The sequence below is a fragment of the Suricata suricatta genome, chromosome 1 (assembly GCF_006229205.1).
Source record: "Suricata suricatta isolate VVHF042 chromosome 1, meerkat_22Aug2017_6uvM2_HiC, whole genome shotgun sequence".
Lineage (NCBI taxonomy): Eukaryota > Metazoa > Chordata > Mammalia > Carnivora > Herpestidae > Suricata > Suricata suricatta.
The window spans coordinates 45,543,247-45,560,122 of record NC_043700.1 but is presented as its reverse complement, the minus strand read 5'-3'; the positions used below and the strand labels follow the sequence as shown (position 1 = coordinate 45,560,122).

The 16,876-nt window shown below is 49.3% G+C and overlaps 1 protein-coding gene and 1 long non-coding RNA gene across 3 annotated transcripts in view; one reads left to right on the top strand and one right to left on the bottom strand.

The window, feature by feature from the left end:
* DPYSL2 (dihydropyrimidinase like 2) overlaps positions 1–16,876 on the bottom strand; it is a 135,983-nt gene that overhangs the window by 52,302 nt on the left and 66,805 nt on the right. Inside the window, exons 1-3 of one of the 2 annotated variants that reach the window (XM_029938116.1) lie at positions 16,150–16,426; positions 12,670–12,758; positions 10,833–11,017 (exon numbers count right to left, since the gene is read on the bottom strand). In XM_029938116.1, coding sequence (XP_029793976.1) covers positions 10,833–11,017; positions 12,670–12,758; positions 16,150–16,188 — 313 coding nt within the window. In that variant the 5' untranslated portion in view covers positions 16,189–16,426. Of the gene's footprint in view, positions 1–10,832; positions 11,018–12,669; positions 12,759–16,149; positions 16,427–16,876 lie in introns of those variants that run through there. The other variant, XM_029938108.1, reaches the window with a different exon arrangement.
* Positions 600–7,479, top strand: LOC115290255. The gene is made up of 2 exons (XR_003908030.1): positions 600–1,071; positions 7,212–7,479. It is a non-coding gene; the product is annotated as an uncharacterized LOC115290255 (long non-coding RNA).

Below are 16,876 nucleotides of genomic sequence, written 5' to 3'. Positions count from 1 at the left end.
GTTCACCGAGACCTTCTTCAACCCTGCTGCCGCAGGGCGAGTATCAGGAACACCCCTCTCCCTCTCAAAAGTGCATTCCTCTGCTCAGAAACTGACACGCCCAGCCCATTGAGAGGGCTGAAGCCTCCCATCTAATCGTGTAAAATGACACTAAAACACACCACCAAACCTGAGCTTGAGCTGAGACACGGTTGGGTTCGCATATAAAATTCTAAGGCAAAAATTACATTTCCTCCCAAATACTAAGTTCACCCCCCCACAAACACACATTGGGGACAGCATGTCCCCAAAATATCTGTCATCCCCCTAGGGCATAGCTTTCTAACTGAACTCTCTTCTTGTCGCCTCTATGAATTTGTTCTGCTTTTTGTCCCCCATGATTTTGTAGCTAATGACTCAACTCAAGACAAGAAATAAATAAGACTCCCGGCTGAATAGAAGAAGCAGAAGTTGTACAGGTCCAATAAAAAGCAGCCACCTGTCTCTGCCAAGACTGCCCAGTAAAGGGATCAGGGACCAGCGCTTTCATCTGTGAGGGGTCTGACACAGTCCCTTCATTTGATGTCACAAATAGGTCACTCACCACGCCCGCCCAAGAAAGAGAGAGCTCAGCATTCTGCCCAGACTCTCTCTACACTGTGAGTGTCGAGTCCCATATGACTAAATCCCTCCTTAGGTGAAACACCCACTGGGGAGGCGTTTGTCACCAATGCGGCCACAAGCATGACTCCAGGCTGTGCCAGGGGAGCTCAGTGGGCAGCAGGAAGGAAGAGATCTGAGCAGGTTCAGCAAGGAACGCAAACCTCCTGGCAGAGATGGTAATGAATCCACGGCAAGAAACAGAGGGGTCCCGATGTTCAACAGCACGGGCACAACCAATTACAAAGTCGGCCTTGTCTGAATTCCTGTTTTGGCTGAAAATTCATATCTAGCAAGAGCTATTGACTTGATGGGCTGTTTCCTGGTGACGGCGTTCCATCTGTGGGGTGGAGTGTGTTGTCAAGAAATTTAAGCCCCAGATTCTCCAGCAATGATTTGGAGACAAGGGACATGAAAAGGAGAATTTTAAAGGTATGCGTAAGAAGCTATTTTAGAGGGCTCCTTATAGTTAAACATACATATACCGATGTTCTTCCTGCTCTGTTCAGAACACAAACTCCATCTCAGGGACTTGGAAGATAAAACAAGCCTTGAACTCCCCAAGTGGCAGCCCACCTGGGATCAGCAGGCATGCGGCTGCGCCCCTGTAACAGGAGAGATGAACAGATGAACACACAGACTGACCGATGGACAGATAGTAGACTGCATGATGCATGAGACAGATAATAGATTTATTTAGATGCTAGAGAGGAGAGTAGACAGCTGGATACACATACCAGACAGATGATGACAAATCACACATAGAGATGAGAGATGAAATAAAGAAGAAACAGAAAGACAGGTACAGAGATCAGACTGACAGACGGAGAACAGATAGGTTGGTAGATAGATCAGTTGATTCACATGTGTGTCAAAAGTACACAGTAACCATTTCCAAACAGTGTGGCACAAACAACCTCACTTACTCTGCACGTGACCCCACAAAACAGGGCGACATTGTCCCCGTGTTACCGACGTGGAAACTCATCTAGAACTAAGGTATCCCATGATCCCATGCAAGCAACAAGTGCTAGAAAGGGAAACTAAACGAAGATCTTGGGCTCCTTGGCGCTGTCCCACCCCTGCCCTGTTGGGCTGTCCTCTGAAGCAAGGCCCCGTCAGTTTCCCCCAGCTGGGAGACAGAGACCGGGAGAGAAAATCCGAATGGTTGCCTTAAGAGTCTATGATTCTATGTTATTATCAGGCTCTTTTGATTTTTCCCTCACAGGCTCCCCACAAGGAAGGATTCCAGTTCTGACCTATCATTAGTGGAGATTAGGTCATAAACACTATTGATTCGACCCAAAGACCATGGGGTTTTCTGAGGGACACCAGCACAGCAGGTGGCCCACAGGGCTGGGAACACCAGTCCACATCCGAGCTCCACTCTGCCTCCGGTACTCCCTCCCATCCACCCCTTGGCCTTATTCCTGCTCATCACCCCCCACCCCAGTCCTAACCGGTGCCCTATTTGGGCATGAGCCAAGTACAACCCTTCCAGGACACCAAAGACAACAACTCAAGGGGGAGGCCCTTCTTGGTGGCACGAGCTCAGCACCACCCTGTTTCACAAGCTTCTGGAGGGCGCTGGGTTATAGAATCCACCCACTCCAGGTCATGACAGTGCAATCCTCCTCCCCCTCCCTTCACAAAGAGGACGGGACATAGGGGCGCCTGGGTGGCTGTCGGGTGAGCATCTGACTCTTGATCTCAGCTCAGGTCATGATCTCGAGGTTTGAGATGGAGCTTAGCATCTGCTGGGCGGAGCCTGCTTGGGATTCTCTCTCCCTCTCTTTCTGCCCTCCTCCACATTCATGCATGTTCTCTCTCTCTCTCTCTCTCAAAATAAATAAACTTGAAAAAAAAAAAGAGGACAGGATGCAGCAGATAAGAGAGTGCAGAGGGCACCTCCAGCTTTAAGAAAACTTTGGCAGATGTTCATTCGGTTTCAGCCGAAAACCAACTGCTGGAACAAGCACCCAAATCCAGAGCTCTTGACCTTGGCCATCACCTTAAAAACTACTAATGCCCAGGCCACCTATAACAATTAAGTCAGATGTTATGGTCTCTGTAGTTTGTGAAAACTCCCCAGGGGGATCTAGGGTGCAATCGAGGTCTGTAACGACTGCCCTGGCTCCCAGCAACAAAATTCCCTTCCCTGTGTAGGCAGCCGCAGCCGCAGAGACCCAACCCCCCTCCGCATCCGCTCTATCATTAGGGGAACATTTAGTCACATTCAAAGAAAGCTGCCTCCCAAGTGGGTTAACCAGAAAGAACTCTAATTTCTACTCACTGTGATTCCCCTTTATCATTACCGTGGCAGTTAAGAGGGACTAAAAAGCAAGACACTGGGTACATGGCTTCACCCAACAAGAAGAGAAAGTCAGAGGCAGAGTCCTCAGAAACCAAAGAAAGAAATAATCATTTTCCAAGAAGAAACAGGGAGGTCTTCTCAAAGAGGAAAAGAGGGAAAGAAGTCGAGGAGTGATTTGGGGCCAGAACTAAGAATGGTAGGTAGGAAAACGCAGAAACCTTGGCCAACCACTCCCTAAGACCGTCATGTTCCCTTTCAGACACGGTGTGTCATTAATTTTTGAAACAGGGACAGAGTGTTGACCTGTTACCGGCTCTCATGAAAAGAAAAGCAAACCAGTACAAACCTAGAAAGGGAAAAAATGACATGGGCACCCTGTCCTAGTTCCTGTCCCAGAAGGAGGTATGTTACACAAAACCACCCAAAACATACAGTGTGGTTACTTTTCTTAAATGACGAAGTGGGTATGTGTCTTCTTACTAAATGTCTCTTACCCCGGCCAACTTAACGTGGGCAATAGGGAAGGCAGGGATGGAATGGGGTGCTTTCCCACCTGGGCTCCCCCAAGCCAGAGGGGCTGCCAAGATGGGGAGCACAGTGAGAAAAAGGAGCAAGGACCTGGGCCTGTTCCAGCCAGAGCAGCTCTGCCCTCAACAGCCTTGTCTGCCAGGTGGTTACAGAAGGGAGGCGGGAGGGACGGCTGTCCATGCAGGATTTCACATGGAAAAGAGTCGACAACAAATGCTAAGCCATCAAGGTAGAAGGAACAACGTGGTCCAGGTTTCGGTACAGTCTTGTTCAGCTCTTACCAGCAGCCAACAGAGGCAGCTTCCACAGACGCTAGGGGCCATAAATAAATGGAGAGGGCACAAGCTGTGCCCTCCAGAGGTCTCTGCCCAGTGCACTGAGCCAGGACACAGAACAAGCACGCCCTTGGGCATGTCTGTGTTGTGCAGACCACACGGAGCCCTGCGCCTGCGGGATGCTGACCCCTGAAGCCCGTGCCTCACAGTGAAGACTGGAAAGACCTTCAACATTCCCACTTCCCCCACTACCCCATCTGGCTCTAGCTATCACTGTGGGCAACAGGATCAACAGGAAGTTCCCAACAATCCACACACCCCGCTCCGGGGGAAGGCAGAGAATAGGCTCTGGGAGCATCCGAGTAGCGAGACCCATGGAGCTCTGTGTACAGCACCCAGAGGCAGAGGCAGAATCGGGTCAGGGAGGTTAAAGGTGCCTTCTTAAGAGACGAAAGGCCACCCCATGTCGCTAGGGGTGATTTCTGAAGTCGTACCTATCAGCTCTGAGAACCAGAAGCAGCAATCACCCCCAAGATTAAGATACCTGCCACAATGTCCATGACATGGGGCCTAGGCACCCCAACAGGAACGTCCCTGCTCCTGGAGGGGCCTCACCCTAAACCCCACAGGGCCCTGAGGCTGGCTGGTGCAGCCCAACCCAACCGCCTCCTTCACAAGAAAGGCATTTAGTAAGGTGAGCATGCTGGCCTCCAGGAAGAGCCGCGCTATTGGTCAGGATGCTTCATCAGTTCCACTCCCTCCCCCCATTCTGCTCCACAGCAGACATTACATGATAGGCCCAAAATACTGCAGGGAGGAGACAGATTCTTCCATCAGGCCATTCGTGGCTTTGATCTGCACGCCGCCACCTGGGCAGGCCCAGGCCCACGGGGCCCACTTGCTGAGGCATCCGCATCTTTAGGTGACACGTGCGACCTCGCCCACGTGGGCCTGGGGAGACGCAAGCAGCGGACAGCGAGAGCCCGCACCAACAGCCCATCGGCTAACGTGGCTTTCTAATCGCCAGGCCACGAGCAGATTCTGTGGCCACATCTCCGGTCCTGGACTTTGAAACTTCAGTCTGATGTGGTCGGCCTTTTCTGTAAACACTTTCTAACCCGAGTCAAATGAATGATGCAAAGGGAATAATCAAAGTATCAATTACAGACAATTCACGTTATGGTGTGTGTGTGTTCACACATGTGTCCTCATCAGAAGCAGGGAGCAAACCCAAATGCCACATGGATGAAAAAATGACAAGCGGTGGATGTACCACAGTGACACTCACAGCCACGTCTCCTTAGGAAAGCCGGGCCAGCGGGCCCATGGGAAGCCACCTCGTCTTCATGGCAGACCTCCTGCCTCCACAGACAAGACTCCCCAGAAGAAGCTGGGACATGTCCAAGGGTGTCAGGGAGAATCGCTTCTCGGCCTTTTGATTAAGATCAAGTGCAGGGGCATCGGGGAGTGACCGCTGCCTGCGTCACGGTGCTCAGGGCTACTTCTCAAGCAGACTGGACCCTGTGTGCTGAGGCCACGCCCTCTCACAGGAGGACTTCGAGAGGTGCGACCCCACCTCCTCGCGAAAGAACAATCCAGGTGGAGGGCGAGGGGGGCCGTCCCTGACAGCATGGGCCCCGATCTCTCTTCTCCTGGCTCCCTTGCCCTCCTGCCATAATGGCTGACTGCAGGACTAGGGCAGCAGACACAGGGGCACCGCTGAAGAGATGGCTGCTTCAGTCAAGATGACCACAGTGGCCACCAGACATGTTCATTCGGCCCCAGCATTCTCAGTCCTCTGGCCTCAGTCTCAGATGAAGCAGGAAACCAAGTGCCATTAGCGTCTCCATTCATTCACTCACTCATTCATTCATTCATTCAACTGGAAGCATCAATGAAACACCTGAGGGGTGAGCCACGGCTGGGGGGGTGGGGGCGGGGAATACCGAAATGAAAGAGGCAGGAGCCTTGATCACACTGTAACATAAGAGGGATGTCCTAAGGGCCCTGGGATAAAAAACCCATGTCGGCCAAGGCACAAAGAAGCAACGATAGATTACAGGGAAGGGGGCTGAGCCAGGGAAGCTAGGGGACAGAGGTAACACCTAGCTGGGCTTCAAAGGGTAGTAACGATTCCCAGAGGCAAAGAAAAAAAGGTAAGGGCATCCCCTGGCAAAGGTGACGGTGTCTGGGTCCAAAATGGGACAGTAGGACCGGGTCACAGCATGAAGCGCTCTGCTGCTTGAGTTGTAGCCTCTGGGTGAGAGGGAGCCACTGAGGGCTGCACGGGAGGGAGAGAGCATGATCATGGCCCTGCCAAAGAGCCCGGGGATGTGCACACTGCAGATACCGGACCCCAGAGGCATGAGGACTCCTCAGAAGGCAGGGGCAAACGTCCAGCACAAACAACAAAGGTGTGAATTAGTGACAGTCACGGAATGGATGCAAGAGATGAGAGACAGACAAAATTCACTCAGCGCGGCACAGGGTGACTTTGTGGGTTCAAGCCAGAATAACTGTGACTGCAGCCCTCTCTGGGGTTGGGCGCCACAAGAGGGGCAGGACAACGGGAGATGAGGGTGAGGATGCCTGGAGATAGCTGGATGGAGGAACTGGAGCAAGGAGCCCCACCTAGACGGTGACAAGGCAGAGCTCAGCGAGAGGCCTCCTCCAGGCCCGCAGCAGCGGTCTGTCCTCGCCTTCTCTGTGCTCAAGTCCCATCCTGATCTCCGCTGTCCGGCGTGCTATGCTGGGGCTCCCCCAACCAGGGAAAGCCCAAAGTTCAGGTAAGCAGAAACGACAGTCAGGCTCTCTTCTCTGCACTGTGGGTCCTGGTCCTTACACATCTGGAGTCCTGAGATCTGGCGTGGACCCCTGAGATCCATACTTTCGAACAGCTCAAGGGCATGTGACAATCACCAGATTCAAATACAGGTGCACAAGTGCCACAGCACGCTCTCTGCTTGGATATGTTGGGTGGAGACCAGGAGGCTGAATGTTTTCAATGCACGCAGGTGACACCAGGGTCCACGACCTGCTTGCCATGCTTTGGGAACCCCTGTCCCCTCCTGCAGCTGCAGTCTCTTTTCTCTGGCTCTCTACAGAAGTAGAGATAGAGAAGAGGTCTCTATAGAGATGAGAGGTTGCTGGCACCTAATACAGATGGAGTAACAGTAACTTAACCCATCCGAGGGCTGACTATGGGCCAGGCACTATTCTTGTGTCTCCAAGTCAATCTATGAAACAACTTTCCCCATTTTGCAGATGAGGCCACTGAGGCTTCAAGCCGCACAGCTGGCAGGTGGGGGAGTCAGCCCCGCAGGTGTGTTTTCCACACCCGCCACGAACGCCAATGTACAGGATAAGCGTCGGCAAGTAATGCCCTTCTGTCCGGCCTCAGATTTTCCCTCTATAAAATGGAGGTAACCATTCCCATCTGCTTCCTCCTGGTTTAGATGCTGGGGTCTTGTCTCTGATGAATGTTAACGCTCCAGGGAAGCCAGCAGCATTTTCCCCAAGAAGCAACTCTGCCACCTCTGTGACCCCTCAGCTGGTCTCGACTGCCACGCACAGGGCCCGTCTGGAGGCTCCGCCCACCCACCACTGGATGGAAAGGGCAAAGGGCGTTCCGTCTGCCCTGCACCGAGGGCCCCTTACAAAGCTCTCATTGTGCCATTCTCAATGGGAGGCTCTGTTGGATGGCAATAATATTATTTTCTGCTGCTGACGTGTCACCTCCCTTTTTAAACTTGGACTACGCGGCTACGTTTTCCACCTTCGGCCATGCCGTTTCAGACAGACCTGAGAAGCGCACTGCCAAGGGCATGTGCAGGGGACAGGCTTGTAGAAACTCAGAGAGATGGGAAGAAGGGGTGTGGGCAGTGGTGCATCCATTTACTTCAAGGGCTTGCCTCTCTGCAAGGTTTTACTTGAATCTCCTCCGGTGCCCTAAGTATTTCTTTTTGGCCTCGATACTCCTTGAAGATGCTACAATTTCCTTGAAGGAGCAGGCCATGGGTACCAACCAAGTCACATTAAGCTGGCTCTCCCTCTTTGCAAAACTGTGTCCGTAAAGCGTGCTTTTCTGAAGCAATGCAGAATGTGTGACCAGCAGGCAGAAAAAAATCCCATTTCCTCCCCTGTGTTACTCCCCCTTGCTTCCCGAGGGAAGGGCAGGCCAGTGGGAATTCTCTAGAGGTCAGCAGCCACAGGTGGCCATTTGCAAGGGCAGTTAATATTTTTCTCAGGCTATAAGAGCAGTGAAGTTTGGGGTGTGACCATTCTAACCACATCCCTGCCACCTCTGATTACTTTCATTCCTTGGGGTTTGTGCATTAAATCCCTCTGCTTTTTAGCTTTACTGACTGCATCACAAATCCTACATTAAAATACGATCACAGGGGCACCTGGGTGGCTCAGTCGGTTAAGCCTCCGACTTCGGCTCAGGTCAGATCTCACATTTGTGGGTTCGAGCCCCGCGTCAGGCTCTGTGCTGACCGCTAGCTCAGAGCCTGGAGCCTGCTTCCGGTTCTGTGTTTCCTTCTCTCTCTGCCCCTCCCCCTCTCATGCTCTGTCTCTCTTTGTATCAAAATAAATAAAACATTAAAAAACATAAAATAAAATATGATCACATTCTGGGGCACCTGAGTGGCTCAGTCGGTTAAGTGTCCGACTTCGGCTCAGGTCATGATCTCGCGGTTTGTGGGTTCGAGCCCCGCATCAGGCTCTGCGCTGAGACCTCAGAGCCTGGAGCCTACTTCAGATCCTGTGTCTCCCTCGCTCTCTGCCCCTCCTTCATTCATGCTGTCTCTCTGTCTCTCAAAAATAAGTAAATGTTAAAAAGAAATTTATTTTAAATACAGTCACATTCTGCCGAACTGCATAGGACAGGCAGTCTGATTTATCCTTCACCCCTATCTGCCATAAGGCCATCTACTGACTGTTCCCCACCAGCCTCCCGGGCCAAGTGCAGGACTTGTGGATCTGTCCCTTTACCTGCTCAGAGGGAGCCGACGTGGAAGGAAGGGAAGGAAGCCCACTGCTGCTGAGGAAGGTCAGAAAGTCGAGGCATCGGCAGGAAGGCATATGCCCTCGTGGTGAAGGTGATGGGGGTGGGAAAGCAAAGAAGGGACAAGAAACAGAATGGGGGGGCCAAAGAATGGGTCAAGTGTAAGGATTAAAAGGCACATTTAGAGACATAGAAGAGGAGAAAACAAAACGGTGGGGTCCTTCAGCTACGTCTGAGAGAAAACAGGGCTTTAACACACGGGCTGAGCAAAGTGCACTGGATCACGGGCAAACTGCCTCTGAGCTCAGTGAATCGCCAAATGCAGGAGCTGAAAGGGACATCCAGGGTCAGCTCATGCAAATCCTCCACGTGCAGATGAGTAGCCCCGCGAAGCGAGGGGACTTGCCCACAGTCACAAGGCAAGTCAATGCTGGAGGGAGACCACAACGGCAGGCTCCCGGGTGATGCCATTTCCACCACGGAGGGCTCCTGCCCGGCAGCCTCTCCACTGAGAGACATCCCTGACCCCCCACTCAGGAAACATTATTTGTGGCTTATTAATACTCTGTGGCCAACATGGAGGCCCATAAGGACCTCATATGAGCTCAAACAGAGGCAGATCATGGCCTTGATATGACCTTGCAGGCAGCGGTCTGTGCTTCTCGAAGCTCCAGTGTGGCTCTGCAGCTGGCCCAGGAGGAGGGGCAGCAATGCCCACTGGTGCCAAGTGAGGCCTACCAGACATGACTGACAAAACAGCAACCTCCTCCACTAGGTCAGGGTACTGAGCTATGTGTGGAGGATTCCCGCCCCCACACCTTGAAAATGGCTCCCACTAGGTTAGAAGGTGATGTGTGCAGCAAAAACTAAGTAATAAGGCTTAAACCTGCAGACTCTGTGACTAGAAAGCTGAACCAGCAGAGAGCGGTCCTTCAGAGTGTCTGAAGGATCAGGACGGAGAGAACACCAGGAAAGTGCAATGTAAAATGTAGGGGCATTCAGCCTAGGAGGGACGGCAAGGCAATGTTCGCCTAAGTGGTAGACTAGAAAAAAGGAGGCTGAGAGACGGATTGTCAAGTTACAAGGAAAAAGACCATCATTCTGAAAAACAACAGTAAGGTAGGTTTTTCTAAAGCACAAAATAGCTGAGTTCTTTCTACTTTGACCCTCTTCTGAATTGAACTGTAAGTTTTGAAGATGGATTGTATGTTTACTTTGCTATTAGATAAATTTTTTGGTTTTTCATTTTTACGTATGTGTCTGATGGGCCATGGTATAGCTTACCCACCTACTCAAAACCAAAATATTATCTGTCAGAGGGACATCAGTAAGCACATTGGAAACTGACAGTCTACAAGCTCACTTTGAACACGCACGCTACGACTCCAGAACATATACTTTAGATTTGGCTGAATAAAAAGCATAAGTTCTTGGGAGTCATGCACGAAGGACACCCGCTATTGGATGCTAGCAATTTTCCTATGTAAATGACAATTTACACTATCCATGGGTCCCTCTCGAAGGAGGACTGCCCAGTTCCATCTCTGTCAAACCCGGGCCAGGAAATGCTCCCCCCATTTGATTTTCCTATCAGTGGAACACAGGTCCCTGCTTCAACACTTCATTTGCAGCACCCCCTCTTCACTCCAAGATGTACCCTCATGAACTGTTTAAAAGCCAAAACCAAATACTTATGAGCAGAGGCTCAAAACTGACCGCGCTGACGATTCCCCGAAATGCAATGTGTTTAAACAGACTACCATCATATCACATTTTCAGATCAAGGAAGACAAAAGTTCCAGCAGAGAGAGCAAGGAGCTGTTCCTTGTATCCTCCCCGATTCTCTAGCACCCCATTCTCAAGTTCAAATGGACAACTCAGAGTTGGAAGGAAAATGAGGACAAGGAAACGTGACAAATGGCTGGCCCGCCCCCTCCCCCTTAGGTGGTAAATCAATCCACTGCTCAGTCCAGCAACTTTTAGAAGGCAAGCATCAAACTAAGACGGACTCGTTTTCAAATGATAATGGTTCCCAAGCTCTGAGATGATTATTTTTAAGCTCTCTTACTGATCATGGTGGTTCCCCCAGCCAGGGCGGCCTTGGTGCCTTGAAAGAAGTCATCAGCAGAGATCATTCCTTGGTCAGGCATCTGGAAGCGGGTATGGACATCAATCCCTCCAGGGATCACCATCCTAGAATGGGCTTCAATCGTCTTCACCCCTCCCGGCACAATCAGGTTTTCCCCTATTTGCCTAAATAAACAGGATGGGTGATAACAGTTAGAAATGAACCATCCCCGAATCAAATGGGCTCTGACAGACATTTTACAAAGCCATGAACGATCCTTCCCTAGTTTCTGTAGGCTTTTTGGATTATTATTAATATTCATAACATATGCACTCCCCAGTCCCTACCCCAACTAAGAGGCAAAGCAGAGCATACTACAAAACAAAATTTAAATAAAGCACCAGGAGGCCCTGATTGAAGAGGTTTAGTTGCCAGAAAACTTCTAAGATCAAATGATTACGAGGCCCCAAGATATTTACCTAAAATGCCACACTTTTTCTGTAACACACAGTTGAACTAATTTTTGTATGGCAATTTTCTCCAGACCTGGTTGCATCTTACATTTATTTTCCACAGAGAAACCAGGAGTGGAAAGGTGGCGGTAGAGCAAAGCCAAGGAGGAAAAAAAAAAGAAAAGAAAAAAAAGAAAAAGAAAAAGAAAAGTGAACATTATGATTACAACTATTTAAAAATCTGGACACATGCTAAGCAACTCAGATACTAAGAATAAAAAATTAATATTCCGTTGAGGCTCATGGATTCATTTCCAATTTTCAGAAAACACTTTTGCCACATCTTTCTACCAGTTTTTTTTTTTTTTTCCAGAAGGAAAAAGTAATCAAGGAGTTGATAAAGTCCTAAAACAAATTAGCGCTGCCTAAAAATAGCACACAGGCTTGCTCACTTCTAGGCCAGTATCACGCTGCCTTCTAATTGGGGGGGAAATGGAACATGAAAGTCATGGTATTTAAGAGGCTGGAGCAGAGAATGTCACAAACACACATGGAGAAAACATTAAATGTGGAAATGTTAGAACCTAGTTCAGGTTCATAAATCAGAGCGGGAGTTTCCAGGCAACAGACCCATCCACTCCAGTTTTCCACTCCTCCGGACTGGTTTGCTGCTAGCACTTGATGAATTCTGCTTATTTAAAAGATGTCATTTGCAACAGTGTTTGTCTTTAAACAGATGTGCTATTTCTCCAGGGCCCTGTGAGCTCTCCCAGTCAGGGCAGGAAGATACTGGTGTGTTCTCAGCTCACTTAACCCTCTGTTGTTTCTTTTGTAACACAATACACAGTAAACACAAGGGCAGTCTTCTCTGCCTTTTGCTGCCCCTTAAAGAATGAAACCTAAAATTCCCTCAGGATGAGGCAGTACTTTGTCTGTTACTTGGTAATTCATTTGGTGGCCTTTGGCCCCAGCAACTTGGATGCTTAAGAGAGCAGATGTGTTATCTAGATAGAAGAGGCTGGAAGCCAAGTTTGTGCCTTAGATTGGGCAATCTACCCAAACATTCTAGGAAAACCTTTATTATATTCACTAGATCATAAACCAAGAATTTAAGCTGGCAACAAGAAGATACTGTATCACCTCGGTTAAAATAGTCAATTACATAACACATAAGGAAAGGGGTGTGCATTTGATTGTGCCTTTGAATTCCCTACATCTGAGTTTTCAAGGTCACTAATTACCACCAATCAAAATGAGCTTACACAGATCCTAAGTGAGTCACTCTGTGAAGTCACTCAAGTTTGATGCCATGTGTGAGAACTGTAGGTCATGCATGGGGATACTGGACAGTACACAAATTCGTCTCTATCATGAGTTACACTTACTTGATCAACCCATCTTCCATGTATATGTCTGCATAGAATGACTGGTCATCATTAACAATTTTACCTCCTTTGATCAGAAGACGATCGCTCTGAAACAAAAAAGTAATAAGGTCATGATACATACCTGACCTAGGAGGCACATTGGTACCAAGACAATGAGCTAAGGACACATTTTTCACTATTCAAAAGAGATGCTCAAAATGAGCCAACTTTGAAAAGGTTCAGTGACAGAGGTGAACCTGATGTGACAACCTATTCATCACTTGATGAGTCAGGACATACTGGCAGAAGTTCAAAGCTTATTCTAGGTTTAAAAACAAAACAACACAAAAACTGTCTCTTTCCACTAAAAGAATAAAGAGAGAAAAAAATGAAAGAATGCCTACCAATCTCTCTTTAAAGAACAGTGAAAACGTGTCAGATAAAGAAGACAATGTTTTTCAAATGGGTTTGGGCTAAATTTCACTTTAAAAAAAATACACCCACATGTAGTAAGGAAGTCAATTTTTGGCATGGTTTGTGTCGGGAAAAATTAACCAAGTCTGTTGTCATGGGCTACCCTACACAAACACACTTCGTTCAACTGCGGCAAAGTTTCACTTCAGTATGTTCTTTATATTTGCTTTTTATCTTTGAGGTGAATCACATCGATTGTAACAAAGGGAGGGAGGAGGGACACTTCAAACACACACCCCTTTAACCACTAGACTGTTAAGAAAAATGTAAAATTTTGTGATAAGGAAGATGAAATGGCAAGTTCCAAAATCTACATTGTTGATATGCTTGTTTTTTTCTTATAGTTTATTGTCACGTATGCGCTTGTATTTTAATTGTCCCAATTACATATGACAAGCAGCACATGAGGGCCAAGAATACAACAGAAATGGTACATTGTGACTCCTCTATATCCCAAAGCTGTTGATGGAATGGTATTAAAGTCCTGTATTCAGTGAATATGCACCTGCTTTATCCCAGACTTGGTTACAAGCTGAACCACAGAACGCTCTTTTAATATGCAAAATACGTCAGAGAATGACATTCATTTTGATGGTGGTTAACTTAAAATTCAGTTACAAACCAACATTCTTAGTAAGTGCTATTTATATTTAGCACCAACCAAAAACAGAAAATGATAGCAAATCTTTTAAAAAACATATATGGGGGAGAATAAATAAACAATGGAAATAAACATATAAGCTGCTAGACACCAGGAGAAAAAAGATACTGTTACACATAAATGCACACACAACCTGGTATAGAAAGTATTTATTTTGGTCTCTAACATAATGAAAAACAGTAAGATCGTTTTAATTTTGTACACTGTAGGGTGCATCATCCTTGACTTTGGAAAGTCAAATGGGAATAAACAGTCAACAATTCCTGCACTCATGTAAGGTAAATGTAATGACCTTTACAAAATCCCTGTCAGGTACCCTAAGTCACCCAAAGCCTCAAAACAAATTTGAGAGGTGGGTGGGGCCAGATTCTTATTCCCATGAAGCATGAAGAAACTGAGGCTGAGAGGTGAAGCCACTTGCCCAAGGTCACCTGATCCAGTGGACTTTTCTCTATGATGATCGCCCCCTTTCCCCCCAGTACCCAGCTGTGACAGGATAAACCTCGCCTGGAAGGCAGGGAGAAGCCCTTAGTCACTGCGGTACCTATCCCAGCCATCACTGCGAATCCCCGAACCAACATCATGCTAAGAAGAAAATGAGACATCACAGCCCCGTCCACTTGAGTGCCTTCTAGAAGTCTTCTTACATAAGATGCTGGCCATGATAATGGAGGGAGGGAAACCATAGGATAGGTCCTAAAATAATGTAACCAGATTTTTTTAAGGGGGGGGGGCTCTTTTTTAAAAAATGGTCTTGTTTGCTTTCTAAGTTTTTCTCCCCACACTGTCAAAACCAAACTGCCTTTTATTTGAGGCTTATGGCTAATCTGCTCCCCACCCCCACTCCCCAGACTCCTTCTTCCAGAGCTAGGAACAAGTAATGTTGGGCCCTCTTGACCCAACCCTCCTCCCCGCCCGGCCCTTTTCGATCTTGGGTCTTCGGCCTTCAAGAAAAACCCACCCTCTCTTTAGCACAGCCGGGCTCATCCTATAAAATCCTCCTGAACACACGCCCCTTCCCCTGTGCATTTGTTTCCACGTCTCTCTCCTGCGGATGGGTGTGCCCTTGTGCATCCAGAGGAGGCCAGGGTGTCCGCGGCTAAGAAGGAAACCAGAGCGAAAGCGCGCCCTCAAATCCAGCCCTAAACACATCTTGAGTTTACATGGATTCTTTCTGTCTCAGCCTCAGCCCTGGGTTCTACCCAGCAATCAGCTGGCCAACTGCAACTGCACATCATTATATAACAATGAATTTCCCTCGCCTTTCTCCCTCCTCGTGATTTCATTCGGGGATGTAGAGAACTAGGACTGGTGAGATTTTTTTCCAGGAAAAGATGGGGAGAGGGAGGGGGACACGAGAGCGGGGAAAGCAAGAACCTGTGTTCATCCCTGAAGCATCGCAAATTCATCACTTAGATGCTTTTTTTTTTCTCGTGATTTACCAACGAACAACTCCAGGCCCCAAACTGCGCCGACATCTCCGGCCGCAGCGATCATTGTCTGGCCGAGGCCAGGCCGGGCCATCTGCTCCGCGCGTCGCGCAGCGCCATTACCTCCGCGAGCCCGGCTCCGCGCTGTCCCCAACGCCCACCCTCCCAGCCCGCTTTGTATGCGCCAACACAGGCGCCTCCTTGGCTGCAGAAGGGGCAGAAAGGCACAAGAAAGCGAGCCCAGAATCCTACTAGGGTTCCAGCCTCAAATCGGAGGGCGAGGAAGCCGAGAGGGCCACCAAAAATCAGTCCTTGATCAACAAAAAGCCCACGCCTGACCCCCCACCCTCCTCTGCTCATCACCGCGTCCCTGTTTTTCCTTCCAGTTTCCACATCATCCCGGTCCTCCCGGCCCTTTCCAGCATCCCTCTGCTGTCATTACGCCTCCGGGCTGAAACTCGCTCCTTTTTCTGAGGAGTCGGAGGAAGGCTCCAGAAAGCCTTGATGGTGGGGGCGGAGACGCGGGGAGAATCCATTTCTCCATCTCCCCCAGCCCAGCGGCGCAGCAAGCAGCCCGGAGAACAATATCCGAGCTTCAACCATGCATATTCAATCTGGCATCCATTTGCTTACACCCCGCAGGCCAGCACTGCAGCATCTCGCACTGACAATAAAAGGATACAGCGGATCTGGCGCGCTCCCTCAGACGTCCTTAGTGCACTTACGCTCCTATTTTAATGCCTTACAAATTATATAGCTTACAGTTCTGTATGATTGTGTCTCCCACCACAATCGCCTTCTTCAGCAACAAGAAAAAAAAAAAAGAAAAGTTGGGTCCCTCTTCCTCCTCCTCCTTTAAAAAAAAATTCCTTAGATGTTCCATGCCACAAAAGGTTGCGGGCCGATCGCAGATTTCCCCAGTACCAAACTCACCGTGATGCGTGGAATATTTTTCTTCCCCTGATAAGACATCCTTCTCCTGGGAAAAAAATAATTTCAAGAGGACAGCTTTAAAGCAAAAATTGCCAGGTAAGAGATGGTATTTTTTGCAGGATTGAAAAGGATGCAACAGCTTAGCTGGTCTTGCTGATAGCAGATTTCAAGAACGTAAGGGATAAATGCAATCCTCTGTCTCTCTTTCTTCCTCTGCTCCAACACAGCCCCAGCTAGGGCGGAAAAAAAAAAGAAAGAGAGAGAACAGGAGGGAAGGGGTGGAAATAAACTACAGCAATAAAAGCCTCGGTTCAAGTCGGCCACCGCGGCGCATGCGCCGCCAGCCACTCCCTTTCCTCCCAGGCAAAAGCCATCCGCTTCGAGAGAGACGAGCCCTGATTGGCCACAATCGTGGGATATGCAAATGAGCGCAGGCCGGGAGGGGAGCGGAGCGAGAGCGCGAAATGCTGCAGTGTGCCGCCGAGGGCGGCGGTCGCTGCGTGCGCCCGAGCGGGGAGCGCGCCTTTCGCGCCCTTTCTTTGGGCCGGGGCGTCGGGGACTGTAGCTGGCTGCCGCCCCAAATGCAGCATCAGCAACTCAAGGACAATGGAGGGATGTTCTTTACGGGCCGGGGGAGCCCTGCCCCGACACGGTGGGCTTCGCTGCAGCCCGTGCGGCACGCACCCGCTCGCGCGCGCCCCGCTGGATGCCCGCCCGCGCGCCAATC